Here is a 15634-nt window from a genome sequence, read left to right as displayed (position 1 = left end):
GCAGAAAGACATATGATTTGTCCTTCTTTGCTATCAGCAATTCAGCACCACTGCAGAGCTTCAGCTCGGAAATATCAGCCATGTATGTTTGGAGATGATGCCTTCTTTGAGAATGCTTTTGTAGCAGCAGTATTAAAACACAAGGGCTTATCATGAATCTGATGGGAAAAAAAAATTCTCCCAAAATCCTCTTGAGTTTTTTTCAATGCTTATTGGGTGAATTGTAAAAACAAACAAACAAAGTCAAGTTCTAAAAAATACAGCTGAACAACAGAAAAGTAGTTGTTGTCTATTCAAAATTTTGTCCTAAGTTTTCTCTACTTTTACAACTCAGTTGTATGACCTCTCTTCAGAAAATCTCCAGGGTTTAGGTTTAAAAATTATTTTTATACAGAAATTGTGCCTACAGCAATTGCAAATTGTGAGGTCATGTTAAGTGATTCATGGTTAATCTTTAGGGGCATATTGGCTGTAAAGCTGTTTCAGTTTAAAATTTCATTATGTTCTCAAATAGTGGTCTTCGAGCAATGTGAGGGTTGATGATACTCTGTGATTAAATTTTTATATTTGTATCATTTTTTTTTTATGTTCACACAGAGTATTTATCAAGTCTTCTGGATATCTGAGGTATTTTAAAATACACTGGTGTCATTATGGAGAAAAGGAGGGGAGAGAAAGAAAGTTGCACAGATGTGTGTAGCACATCCCATGAACAAACGAGGCTTGTTCTTCTCATTCTCCATTGCTTTGCACCTCACATAATTATTGACATTTATGTGAAAATGTTGCAGAATGATATCATATCCCCTGGGCAATTGCAGGTTGAAATAACACATGATTCCTTCCATAGGTTTCACCACTGAGGTTATCTTTTCTCCTAATAACTTCATCTCAGTCTGTCGTAGATTTTCTCCAGTGAGAGGCATCAAACAGATTTGGTTTCTAAGATACCAAAAGATACATCTGATGAAGATATCATCTTCAAATCAACATTTTAAAGTCCGTGCACAAAAAGCTGCACAAACAAAATTAGTCTTGTGTGAAAGTAGCTCTTGTGATTTCTGGCCAACTTGTAGTTTCACCACATTTGCATTAATATACCCTTAAAATAAACATAATCCATCTATAAAGGAATAAAGTTGCAACTCTTGGTGTAGTACTGTTTTTGAAAAAAGTTACTAAAGCTGCAGGGAAATTCAGATTAATTTACTCAATGTGTTTGTGTGCTCGTGATAATCCATCTCAAATTCAAGGAATGAGCTCTTAATTCGAAGCCTTGTAATGCATTAAACTCTGAAATTCATGCACTGAGAATATAATAATTTATTAATAGGATAAAATGATCAGGAAGCATTAACAGATCTGAATTTTTAATACTCTTATTAGCCTTTGTGCAAGAGATGAATCAGTTGTCTTGATGTATTAATAAAGTAATACTGCAGATGTTCGCTCTTTGTAAAAGTATATTGTAAACTAGTCAGAATAGGTTCATTAAAATACAGGATATAAAATACTACTCTGATAGCTGTATTATCTTCTAGAGTATAACTTTTTGAAGACACTTCCAGAGGACAATTTCTAAACAATTGTCAATCATGACCCATCCACAGATACTCAACAACTGTTAATGGGAAAATCCTGTTGCACCTGTTGCATCCTACTGCATCCACTTTTAGTAATGTAAAATAATATCTATTTGTTTCATTTGTTTTGCAGTTCTAGAAAGGTTGAAGAGGATGAATATGAAGATGGAACAACTAACCAAAAGTGGGTTTTAGCTCCAAAAACACAAGACACAGATGTGACTCTCATACTAAACAAGCTGTTGAGAGAGTATGACAAAAAGCTGCGGCCGGATATTGGAAGTAAGTACTTCTTTCTGCACAACTGAGGATAAACTTCTCTGGGTGCAGAGTAGATATGCTACTATATTCTAGAAGTGTGCGCAAATATCTGGGGAAGTGTAGATCAAGTTTTTTTGGCTGAAGTTGATTTCCAAGTAAGTATTTTAAAAATGCTAATTCTCACAAGGAAATCTGGTGGTAGCTTAAGGTCCTAAAATCTGGTTGGTTTGTACAGAGTTTGTGTAAGGATAGGGAAGGGCTAGTTCTTAAGTATTCAGCAGGTCTTTGGCAGAGGAAGGAACACACCTCTTTTGTCATCCAGTCCATACTGAAAATTTCACACTATGAGAGGCAAACAAAACCTCAGCATATTACAACAAAAAGTAGGACACAGCAAGAGAAGAACGTGCACCTGTTATCTTCAAAATATGACCCTGAAAGTTATGTTCCTTAATGCAGAGAATAAGGCGCTGGGATTTGCCTGTGTATAGGGCAACTCCAGAGATGATCTTCCACAAACCAACCGACATCTCCAAAAGAAATCTTACAGAATCAAAGTGTGTTGTGGTCAGCACTACTACATATAAGTATAAAATTTAAATAACAGCCCGTAGGTACCTGCATATAACCAGCTTGGGCTATTTTGTTGTTTTAACTTGTATAATGAAGTTTCAAAGCAGTTGTGGGTTTTTTTTCGTTTGGGTTTTTGTTTTGTTTTGGTGGGGTATTGTGGATAGATAGAATGTGGGATAATAGAGATAGTGGTGAAGGTGATCTCACCCCTAAGGAGTTACAGCTGCACTAATTAGCAAGAATTAGGAACAGGCCTACCCTTAATAGGCCACAGCTGGATCCAATTAGGAGGGGTATTGTAAAAGAGTAGGTTGGCTGCTTGAGGAGGTTGGATGGAGTTTGTTGGCTGTGCTGAGAAGGAGGAGTCAGCGCTGTGGGGAGCTGCCTATGAGAAATCACCAAGAAGGTGTGAAACCTTTGCAATAAGATGGCAACAGGGTGGGGGTTTTTTTGTGTGTTTTTTGTGGTTTGTTTGTTGGGATTTTGTTGTTGTTTTTGTTTTTTTTTGGTTTTGTTTTTAGTGCTTGGCCTAATGTAGTTATGCCCTTTTTTCCCAGTTTACACCCCTAGAGCATAATGGCTGCATTACAGCTGCTGCTCAGTTTGTTCATAGCAAGTTTGTATGACAGAAATCAGAAAGAAGTTGTCATTTATATTTGCTGTACCTTTCATGTGCTTCAGAACAAACTGAGAATGGGGAATACTCAAAACAATCACCTAATATAGTTTGCTTTCCCTAAATATTTGCAGGATTTAGATGGAGATTTCCTACCACTGATTATAAGTGAAATTATGTTTGCTAATGGCACATGTATTGATATGCTTTCTAGGTGATCCATTTGGATCAGTTTAGAGGGAAGTAAGAGCCATCTATATGTATTCATTACTAGAATTATTAGTGTCTCATAGCTACGCAATAATGCAGCAGTTGTAGGAAAAAAAGACTAACCTGTCATATTAAAAATGGGTCGGTTTAGTTCTTTTTTGTAGCTATTACTTTGATTTTTCCATAGTGTTTACGAAGATCATATTTGATAGGTGTGTTTGTTTTTATCACAAAGTGACATTATCTCTCTCTACTTAATTTATCATACTGGATTGAGCTGTTTTTAGTATCTGATGGAGAGGTGCTTTAACACACTTTCCCACCCATATCAACATCTGGAAGACAGTCTCAGATGATTTTTTTAAACTTATTTTGTACGCTGTGTCCTCAGATCATTGACTTAAGGCAGAGTGAATTACATTATGCTTCTTTGGGGCAAACTAATCACTCGAAGTCCCCATATCAGTTGCCATAAAATCAGTAGAGTTCAGACATATCTTACAGCACTGGGAAGTCATTGTTGCCTAAATTATTCCTTTTGTGTCTCCACAACATTTTGTAAATCCTGTTTTAGAGAAAGGAGTCAAATTACACAGCTCTTCATATATCAAACGGAATTTATAGTTCTCAACTACATCTATTTCAATCAAACATTTTGGTGCTAGGCCATTTTTTGTCTTTGATAGCAATCTGGCTATTTCAGAACCTGAGTGTTGTTCAAATGCTACAGAAGTTAGCTCATCTCTGCTTCCTCCCCTAGTCCCTCTTTGCACCTCTCCTACCTTTGATGCAGATAAATAACATTGCCCTTTTGAAGTTGTGGAGCTGTTGCATTTGGCAAGGAGAACACAAGGGGAATGCTAGAGAATCAGGCATTACAGATAACTTCCCTGAATTGCTGGCTGGTTCCTCACACACAAGCACATCTTCCTTTCCATCTGGGTGCGAGTTATCCTCCTAACAAGGTGGTTGACATGTCCTGGCAACAGAATTTTCTTGCTGCTCTGAAGATCTCAGTATTAATACAAATACTTTAAAGCATAATACATACCAGCTAGACCACCAGGAAAAAATGGTGGTGTTCCAGGTAACATAGACCATACAATAAGAAAACGCATGTTTTGGATGCTAGAGGAAGCATGGAGTGAACCAGCAGAAGAAGTGATTCTCAGATTCAAGCAGAAGTTCAGCCAATGCTGAGGGTTAAATCCAGGACTCATGTACAGTGCCCTACTCACTATGGCCTTTACATTAGCATGGTACTGCTGGGAAGTAAACTGACCCACAGGACAGGGGCACTCAGCATTTCATGTCACACTGCTCTTTATTCAGTTTTTCAATCCTTTATTGCAAATCCACTATTTCTAAAAGTGTGTACTTTTAGCTATTGTCTGAGGAAATGATCTTTGTTCTGAATGCAGTCAGAAAGGCCTAGGAAATACTTTGCACTTTCCAAGGTTAGGATTGCCAGTTTCAGATCACTTGGGAAGATACTTCTGCAGCCAAAAACCATGGAGAGAAGGAGAAGATTGTGGCAAACAAAATATATCAAAGTGCATGCTGGCATAGGAAGTGACTTCTCTGTGATTTTCATTCTTCTCAGGGCAACTGATATTTTGGTTAGCTCAAAATAGAGTCCTACCTGGTACAGGCATATTCTGAGTGCCCTTTTGCCATATTATGGGCACTGACATCGTCAGCAATCACATCTCCTCCAGGCAGCAGTACAGCCATCAGTGAGGGCGCTGTGAACGCTTAGCTACCCTCTTTCCTCCTCTGTCACCCAAGCACATCTAAACCACTGTAAAGAGTGTGTAGGTCACTGCTTGGATGCAAGGCTAGGAAGTTTTTTTTTCCACTTGTCCTGGCCTATACTTGGCCTCAGCTTCCGTGTAAATGACTGTTGTTCAGGTCATAGGCACAATCTGCACTTAGCACTTCAGGCATCACCTGCAAGGTTCCAAGCCAGGATATTTAAAGTATGGATTGAACAAACTAAATATTAGGCAAAACAGCTAACCTGTGAAGGCTATTAGCAAAGTGATACCTTAACAGGACCTGTCTTGCTAAAAGGGGATTTCCTTTGATCTTTGGAAACAAAGCAGTGTTCTACCAGCAGGGGAATGCCTGACTGCATCCCCTGTGGCCACACTTGGCAGATTTCTTGTCTCCATGAATATCATGGCTTTTGAGGGTTTTTATTTTACTGGTGGTATCTGGAAAGTTTCTATTATACCACAAAAAATACATGCCTTTTTGAATTGGGAAAAATAAAAGAAAGAAAGCACCTTATACTGAACAGCTAATAACAGTGTACTCATTAGATGAAAAAGAAAAGTGTTTATGATGTAAAGCATCTTTTCACCTATTTTTTTACCAGTTACAATTATAGATCTGAGATACTCAGGTCTTTTGCATGGTATTAAAGGCACCAGTCCTAGAAAAAAACTAAGCCAATTCACAACTATGAAGGTCTTAACATCTCTTCCCCATGCAGGTATTCTGTGTTTTGTTTCAAAGTGCTTTGAAGTGAAGACCTGTTTAATGGATATGCATCATTTTCTATGTGCAGTAAGACTTGCTACCCTGCAAGTGTGCTTTTTTCCTCCCATGTCACATTGATATAAATCCTGAAATTTAGTAGGACCATTTTTCTGGCCCTGAAATTTTACTTCCTCTTTATTAATAAAATGAAACAGAAATATTAGGCAAACCAACAGGACACAGAACATAATTATGATAATTACAGCTAAAAAAAAAATCTCAGTTTCATTTAGATTCTAGTAATAAATCAGATTTTTGTAACTGATCTTTTTTTTCTTTGATTGAGAGGTCTAAAATTTAAATTACAATAAAAACCCCACCACACAAACAAACAAACAAAAACAAAAGAAAACCCAATAATGGAGCAAAACACAGTTTCTTTCAAAGTCAGTTTACTTTAATGAAATTTTCCCTCTCACCTTCCTTAGTGGATGGCTTAGACCACAACAAAGTTATGGAAAAGAAAAGCTACCTTCAGAACCATACATGGTTTCAAGCTTAACTTCATATGGAACATAATTTGCCTTAAACAGAAAATTTGTCACAAAGTGGAAAGTTTTCCAGTCACGTTCCCCGAATGAGCTTATATGTGGAAACTAATATGCTGTCTTTTTCTTTCATTGTGAAAGTTACCCATCAAAAAGTTAGTATGTGAGAGCTTTCTGAAATATGCCATTAGTAGTGGGAGGGAAAAAGTCTCACCCTAGATTAGATTTTGAACGGGAGAGTCGTAAGGAAATTTGTATTGCGTGTTTGCATCCTCTGCTTCTCAGACGTATCATTACACTAAGGGGGCCTCTGAATTGCATATGTTGAAGAAAGCGTCACCGGTCTGCATTACCAATCCTTCCTTCCTTCCTTCCTTCCTTCCTTCCTTCCTTCCTTCCTGTGGTTTCCTCTTGGATCCTCTAAAATTTTGATCCTTGCAGGCTCTGGCAGTCATCTGTATTTATTTTGTATTTATAAGCCAAAATAAATTCACTTTGGAACATGAAATATCCTGACCCCACCAGTTCTAGCTGTCTTGAGAGTCATGCTGGTTTTCTTTACTCCTTCAGTATCTTTATACTTATATATTTTATCATTAGCCATATTTCTGAAGATGAGAGCAGTCTCAGATACTGCTGTGCAGTTCTCACTACCCTGAGTAGGTTTGTACAAGCGTAGCTGGTACAAATAGATGGGCTCATTTGAATCAGCAAACACAGAAGACTAAGCTTTGATGTGCTTTACTGTGCTGTTTGGGAGCATTAACAGCAGTCCTCTTTTAAAGCAGTTAAAAGTTTCCTTTGCAACTAATTTAACCAGTTTCTCAGTGTGTGCAAGGAGCAAATCTGTTGGTTGAGAGGAAACACTCTGTTGGTTTTAAAAGAATATGTCCTTTTCCAGGCGCAGTCCTATTGAAAATCTTGAGTTCTGAAGCAGTATCACAATCTTTCTCCTGTCTGACCTGCTTTCCTACCATGTTGCACAGAAATGAACCCCAAAGTGCACCACAGGCGATTGCCACAGAGGCTGTCAAGTTATTTTTGCTAGCTGCTGATTGCCACACCTGATGCTCTTTAAATTAGCTCCAGCTAGGTTTCCCCATATGTGGTGACAGAGGGCTGCATATTGCCTGACAGATCAAAATATTTTCCAGATCATAGTGCAGAGGAAGCTGTGAAGTGTCATGCAAGGTCAAATTACTACTTTCTGCTCAAAGTCTTTTCTGACCTACAAGACAGTGTCAGGCATCTTATAACATGAAGTAGTGAGAGAGACATTCATTGCTTCAGGATTGATCATAGGTAGTTGTACCTGGACAGCCAACTTCTGTGTAAAGGTAGAGCACATGGGAAGGAGATATGGGGTAAATTCTGTTTGTATTATGGCAGCACTCAGGAGGGGAAAGCCTTAGTCCTGCATCCAGCGTCTGTAGTACTGGGCAGTGCAGAAGATGGTAGAGTTTAGTCTAATTTAGATTTATATGGAAGAATAAACTTGAATAACCTGTTGTTGAGGACACAGAGTGCTGTAGCTAAGACCTGATAGGAAACAGGGCTGAATATACTGATAGCTGAATGAAAAAAGTCCTAACAAAAGAATTCAGAAATGCTTTCATTGTTCTTGCTGATAATTCCATTTTTCTTCTTTTTTGGTGGGGTTAATGTGGATTGTCTTCCTTTCAGAGACTTTTGTTCTAATTTGCCATCTAACTAGAAATCCTCAGAAAGAGGAATATTCCTGAGGAAGGGGTTGCTGTTCAATGAAGATGAAAGATCTCTGTTCTAGGTGGGATGGTAGAAGGGATTTCTTCTGATTCTGCAGTTCTAATTCTCTATCATTTTCAGGAACTGATGCTTTCTTTTGCAGTGTTGGCCATGAACATTTCTAGACTACTAATAGTAAGGTTAGAAAATTAAGGGTAAACTACTCTATGAACACTCCAAAATACCCATTTCAGGTTTTTGTGATATATGTTTGAGTTGTGAAACATTACATAAACAAATAGTCTTGGTTTGACACTGGTCCAGTGCATTAAACATAGACTCTTGCAAAATCCTGCATGGGAGCAACTCTGATTAAGACTGGATCTTCACAGTGAGCTTTCTTCATGCCTGAATTCTGCTTTTCTAATTGCTTAACCATGGACTGAGTACAGTGAAATTTTTACCTTGGCTTTCTGACCTGCTTTGGTTCACAGCTTTTCAACCCTCAAGGGAAACATCCTACTTTTTATTCATCCTTTTCTCAGGTAAAATTTTAATGTGCCATACTGAAAGAATAAGTAGAGAAATATTATTCCAGTGCGTTGAGCCTGGAGCCCTACAACTCAATGTTTCTGCTTAAAACTCTCCAAAGAAGCCCAGTTTAATTTTCTTTTTTTAAGATCACCTGATTTAAATCAAATGCTGGAAAGCAACACTTTAATTTTAAGCTTACTGTACTTCAATATATAGAAATATTTTAGTATTCAAACAATGTTTTTTTGAATTTACCTCATAATTTACTGCCAATAATTTACCCCTGGTAATGTAGTTCTTTGCCTGTATAAAATGCTTCTTTCTCTTGTTTCTAAGAAGCCACTTGTATCTTTGCAATACTTAAGTCTTGTGTGTAATCTGTGAGGTTGAAAAAAAAGTACTGCTTTTGTGTTTTATCCAATTACTAAACAGCAAGCTCCCTTAAAATACAACCTTATCTTTGTGAATGTAAATAATTAATTTACACAGATAACTTTTATTTTGTGTTTTATTTCCTAACAGTGACTATTTGCTGAACTGGCTTGATGCATACACATTCATATTTTTCTTGAATAGCATTGTAGGTGGGAAAGTTTGGTTGACAGTTGATGTTTGCCTAACTCTTAGTCTTAACTGTCACACACAAAGCTAAATGTAGAAGATGCTAGTTCTTATTCTCTCTTCTTTTCTGTAGCTTCACTATAATATTTTTTAATCCGAGGGGATAATAGGAGTATAGCATACAAACTTTCTGGATGCTATGAGTTCAAAGTTAGGTAAGAGTCATGGAAAGGTTTAACACGGGAAAATTCTTTTCTTCATATCCCTTCTCTCTCTGATTACCCAGACAGACTATGCTGTCATTAAGGAGGTTTCTTAGAAGTATTTGTAAACTGCAAGGATGTTCAGTGTTAGTTGCCATTATGAGGTCATGGCACGAGCTAGTTGTTCTGTCATCTTTAAACAGGGACATATTATGTTCTGCACCTATTATTTTAAATATTCTTGCTTATATTTACATCTGTATAGTTTTCTCATGGCTGTTATTGTTCATCCAGACCCTGGTTGCTAGCTGGTTTTACTTTGCAGGAACAAATTCTATTATTTTTCAGTCTTATGATATCACACAGGAACTCTCCTCTCTGATGAATATAAGTAAAACAAAAATTAAAACTGTAGGGATTGATTGAAAAACAAGCCTAACCATTAAGATCTACAGTTTTCATTCCACAACATAATACTTGAAAAATTACAGCTTGTGCATTAGGGAATGGTAAATGAAGAATGAAAGTGCTGAAGGTTGATCGATAGTTATGGTGGGAAATGAAGAATAAAAGTGATTTGTAGTTAATTGAGGGAGTCCATTTATGTGCACACTGTCATTCACACTCCTGGACAAAATGACAACCAAACCTAGCATGTAAAAAAATACTGTTTTCAGAGGACTGTGTTCTCATCCTGGTATTGCTTTAATCCAAGCTTTCTTTCTTCTTTTTCATTTGCAGTTCCGTTTTGGTAGTTTGAACCTAAAACATACAGATGTCATTTCTGTCAGTTTCTGTGTCTGTAGCAAGTGGAGGACTTTGACATCTGTTTTCAAGCCCGTTCTCTTCCAAGCAGGAAGAATGAGGGTTTTTAATTTTCCTCACTGATAGATTCGTAGCATTGTAGAAAAGAATCATTGAATAATTTAGGTTGGAAAAGATTCTTGTGTGAGTCCAACCCTTAGCCTAACACTGCCAAATCCAACGCTAGACCATGTCCTCAAGTGCCACATCCGCTCATCTTTTAGATACCTCCAGTGATGGTGGCTTAACACTTCCTGTTACCAGGTTTTTCTTCAAATGTGGTGATTTGTTGTAAAATGGAGATGTGTTAGCCGACAGTACTTAGTCTTGAGAAATGACTTGTTAGCATAGTAGTTAGTTTTATAGGAGCAGCTAGGCAAATAGGTGTTGACTATGAAGTAATGGAGGAAAATTTGAATAGTCATGATCACTAATGCAAAGTAAAAATTAACACTATAATCACTACTATTGCAGTTACCAATAACTGTGTAGTGATTTGTTACAGCTTTGTCCTAATTTAAAAATAGCAATTTATGTGGTAATGAGAGAATGTAAAATATCATTATAGAGCAATTTTAAAAAAAAAATCTCATTAGTGCAGAGCCAATCTTGTTAGTCATTTGCGTTCAGAAGTCTTGTGAAATTTGGGCAGAACTCAAGTGGCCCTGTAGTTCTTGAACAGAGATCATACTGTTCAAGATGTGATTTTTATGTAGTTATGTGCCTTCTAAAAATCTGGTTCTAGTTGTTTTGCTTCTATAAATGTGTATTGGTCTACAACATTTTTTACCACTGCTGTGTTGGATAAAACCAGATTAAACCTGGATGTTGTTTGAACAATGTATGAAAGGCTAACTCTCAAAAAAAAAAAAAGAAAAAGATGACAACTCAGTAAGACATACTCCATTTAATTGAGCTTGTAAAAATATTTCTTAATATTAAAATTTTTAAAATACACATAAATATTTATGATTTATGCAGGAACATTAGTGCTATTTGGACAGACTTCAAATGTGGAGGAAGCTTTCTGTAGGAAGAGAAGTGGTTTCATTCATGAAATAAGCATCCATTCTGAATAGTGGAGATATATCAAAAATTAAGAGATTAATTAAAAGGACAGGATAATTCAGAGTAGTAAATAAGTATAAGAAAATGACAGGAAATTTTTGCAGATTTTTTCCCCTACATGACATGAAATTGTATAACATTCCCTCTTTTGATTTACTCAGGAGTCTTTTAAAATTCTCCGTATTCATCTGTTGAGTTTTTTTATACACATGATCAATTCACATACGTCCAACAGTAATGTCTTTATGGGTTTTATTGAGATTCAAGCTCAGGTTCTGGTTTTTTTCACCAGTGCAAATCCACAATGCAGGACTAGAAGAATCCTGTAGTTGTCCTAGGTGTGTTTTGAACTGTCAGGTTTTTTTAAGTTTGTAGGCACTACTTGTTGGCATCGTTTTTGTCATGTGATAGTTACAGAGCTGACTGGAATATAAACACGGTCTGTCTCAAAGCCAGGGCATTTGGATCAGAGTACCTTAGTTTTGTTTAAAAACATTTTGATTGGCTTTATAAATGCCCATCTCAATTAAAACCAGCATGTTTGAAGATTAAATGACTGTGATAAGCAGCTAGGTTACCTTAGGTGGCCCTGAGTAGCAGTGTAACACTGCAGTTACTCAGATGTGCTTACACTGTCTTTTAGGGAAAGTTACTGCCATATACTAAATAGTATTTCAGAGAACTTAGAGAACACTGATACATTTGTTGACAACCTTTAATTGCTCTCTTGCATGTGGTGTACACATGGTTCTGTCAGTATTTTTTCTAAGTTTCTGACAGCTCTTTAGAACTATTTTGGGTTTAGGCCAATAACAAAACAGTACTGTAGCTGAGTATCCATACTTAATCTTATTGTCAGCTTTTAGTGAGTTATTAACACTGTAATTGTTCTGTCAACAACACTGTGAGCAGTCTCCTAGTACAAGAAAAAAAACTCCATCTGTAGCTTAACAACTCCATGTGTGGCTTGAATTCCTTCATGAAGTGAGCGTTCACAAATGAATGCAATACACAGAAAAACTGAGCAGGCATTGAAATTGCAGAATCACAGAATAGTTGGAAGGGAACACAGTGGATCATCTGGTCCAGCCTTCCTGATAGTGCAGCTATTGCATATTTCTATGAAACTCGGTTTATTTTCAAGAGCATTGTAGGGTGAGTTCTTTCTAATAAGACATGATAACTTTAAGACTCATTTATTTCCTTTATCATAATGCATTTTAGAGGAAATAGTCTTAAAACCTTGCTTCATTTTGGTTGGTATTTTGAAATAAAAATTTATGGTAATGAATACAAAATTTATACGTGATAAACCTTTGTTTGTGTGTGTTTATATCCATGAAAGACCACATGCAACAAGAACTGTGCTCTTCTGTCTTTTCTTTTAAAACTTGAACACACATTTATCATATAACCAAATTACAGTTGTATTTCTTACCTTTGCCTAGGAAAATAAAAGAATTCAAAGAAACTTGCAATTTTTTAAAAAATTTGAACAAGTATAATAGCTTACTTGTATTTTTTTATTATTTATTTTCAATTTGAATTTCACTGCAAATATCTGATAGAAGTGACTGTTGTTTAGTCTTCTGTTTCAAGGTTAGACCTTTACTATAAGATAAAATTCTCTTTAGCATTAATATGCTGTGCTTAGGTTTTTTTTTTTTTTTTTTTTTTTTTTTTTGCACCATAAGAGAATTCAAGAGAATTCAGCACATTCAGGAGAAATTATCACCTCATATTCTATTTATATACTTAACTGCAATGATTAAACAGATTAAAAAAACAGATTTCAAGCACTGTGTTCTGGTCCTGAATTTTGTTCCTGATCCTGCCAAGGTTCAGTTGCATGCCAATTTGCATCCTTAAGTCTTGTGCCATTAATGTTCACCAGAACTCCTTAGCCTTGAACTTCCAGGTAGACACATGCATAAACCCTATAAAGCTTAGAGCTCTTTATTCCATGAATGCTGTTCTGGTGGAAGAAGTCACTGTAGTTTCTTGCTATTACCAATTCCTGTGTAATGACATTTATTACTGCATTTTGAGGGAACTCATTACCAGAAGCTGCTAGACTCCTCTTTAGTTATTAGCTGAGTACAATTAGAATTGCTTTAATCAGCTGAGCTCGTTCAGCTGAATTCACATTTTCTTTTGCTGAAAGGGAGATCTGAGTTCATCAGCCAGTACTTCAGACAGTTTGAAACCATGACCTTAAATAATCCTGGATGTTCTGACCATACGCAGTAAAGAAATGTGTGATTTAATGAATTAGAGAAAATGGTTATCATCTTTAACCACTCTTTTTACTCAGTTTAATGTCTGTTTTTTTGCAACAGGGGATATAGCCTTCCTAATGACATGTACATACCAAATTCTTACAGGACAAGCCAGCATGCAAATTCTTTTTTCATAACTATCTAAATTTTCAAGTACTTTAAAACTACTTGACACTTCTTTGATAGTCTGAAATTTGGGGGATGCAGGCAAAAAATATTCATCTTCTAATGTGAAGATTCCTGCTATCTACAGCTTTGTGCCAGATAGCTCTAGACCAATTGACTGATTGTTACCAGAGATAGGCTTACACCAGGACCTTGGTATTTAACTGTTCCTCACTTCTCTGCTCAGTAGCTTCCCAGAGGAAAGCTTTCTGAGTTTTGCATGGCTGATCTGTCTGCATTTCCTCATTGTAGGAGGCTTGGGGGTTAGTGAAAAAAGTCTAAGTCCAACATAGTTCCCAAACTTCATTGGTTTGAATACTCTCTGGAGATTTTTGAAAACAATGTGGACGAGAAGGTGCTTCTGTGGGATAGAAAGATGTCCAACAGAAGCTGTCTGCTTACTATTGTTTGCATCAGTTCTCGCTATGCAGGTTAAAACACCATTTATTCTTCATACTTAGTTTTGAGTCAGCTAACTGGAGAAAGTAAACCACTAATTTTAATTTAGAGTTTAATGTATACCGTGTGGGGCTGGAAGAATGGCAGTATAAGTAAAAAAATTCATGTGTCTTCCGGTGTAAGAGTGGCATTATTTTGGAGTTAGATTATGTTACCAGTAAGAGCTGTTACATCCAGCAGCTACACTGGCACCAAAGATGCTGAAAGAAAGAGAAATCCTAATGGCCTGAGCAAAAGAAAGGAATACAGAGCTTGTTTTGGCTTATGAAGTCCTCAAAGTCTGAAAACATGGAAGATCTTATGGGAAATGTGCATCGACTAAACCAAATCAAATTCAAAAGCCTTTGAATGAAAGAGTGCAAAGGCAGTGTGGACTGAAGGGAATGAGTCTGAATTGAAAGAAGAGTTGCTTAGGTTTAGCTAATCAGATCTCATAGAGATTTTGCTGTAAGTTAAGATGATTTCAGGGCTGATGAGATGAAGAAATCTGGAAAAACAGGCTAGTGGACCTGAATGTTGAGGCAAAGGGAAAAAATAATATGCTGCATTATTTCTACTTTCATGTCAAGCATCTTAGGTTTGAGCTTTACTTTGAGATACCGTGCCTAGTACTGAAAGTTTCTTTAACACATTGTTGCTGACAAATTGGAATTGTGATGATGAAGTGGTACAGGTTTTAATTTATGGCAGTTTTTTTTGTTGGGTAGGAGTAATAGAACCATGTTTTCCTAAAAATACGTTATCCATATTTCTCAGTAGTTGTACCTGGAAAGAAATAACTTATGATTATTGGGGGGAAAAAAGTATTTAAAATTATTATTTACGTTGTCTGCAAAATAATATATTTTTTTTTTCCTCCACAGTAAAACCGACAGTTATTGATGTTGACATTTATGTTAACAGCATTGGTCCTGTATCATCAATAAATATGGTAAGTGACTTACTTAGAAAGATATTTATCTGGATTGCTGATCTTGGCATCAACACTAACTTCTGAAAAAGACACTAAGTACCCCAGTGTTAAGTTGTTTTGATTCTGATTTACTCCTGTCTTCAGCTATAATTCTGGTTTTTGTGTCTCATCAAGAGAACAAATCTGTAAGCAATATTACGTTCTGTGTTGTCTGTTGAAAAATGCTGGTAGGTCTTCAGTGGTAAAATAGCCATCTTAGGACAAAAAAAGTATGAAGTGAAGTCATTTTCAAAAAAAACTCTTGAGATGTTGTTTCAAGATGCAATCAAATATACAGAGCTTAATAATGTGGAGTTAATGAAAGTCATCATATAATAACAGCATATTTATTTGTAATCCATAATCTCTTCAGTGTTTGTTTTTCTTTCACTGAGTTACCAAAAATCTTGAATGTAAAAGTATAATTTTGAAGAAGTTATATGTAGATGTACTGCATGTGTAAAGGCAGGAGAAACTGAAAGAGTGTGATAGTGTGGCAATAATAAACCTATGGTTGGTCCCTTGTTACAGTCTGAACTCTAAGTCTTTCCTCAGTGCTGCAGCTACATATTCAGATTTAGAAAGAAAGCTGAATGTTTGTGTAGCTATGGGGTTATGGGTAGCTGTGGC

The 15634-nt window shown here is 36.4% G+C and overlaps 1 protein-coding gene across 1 annotated transcript in view; it reads left to right on the top strand.

Annotated features, from left to right (window-relative positions):
* GABRG3 (gamma-aminobutyric acid type A receptor subunit gamma3) overlaps positions 1-15634 on the top strand; it is a 289850-nt gene that overhangs the window by 1487 nt on the left and 272729 nt on the right. The window contains exons 2-3 of the mRNA XM_041422112.1: positions 1717-1865; positions 14916-14983. Of these exons, the coding sequence (XP_041278046.1) occupies positions 1717-1865; positions 14916-14983 (217 nt within the window). The remainder of the gene's footprint in view (positions 1-1716; positions 1866-14915; positions 14984-15634) is intronic.

The sequence above is a fragment of the Onychostruthus taczanowskii genome, unplaced genomic scaffold (genome assembly GCF_017590055.1).
Source record: "Onychostruthus taczanowskii isolate IOZ18803 unplaced genomic scaffold, ASM1759005v1 scaffold71, whole genome shotgun sequence".
Classification (NCBI taxonomy): Eukaryota; Metazoa; Chordata; class Aves; order Passeriformes; family Passeridae; genus Onychostruthus; species Onychostruthus taczanowskii.
Note: the sequence above shows the minus strand (reverse complement) of the source record. Positions and strands in the feature narration are given on the sequence as shown.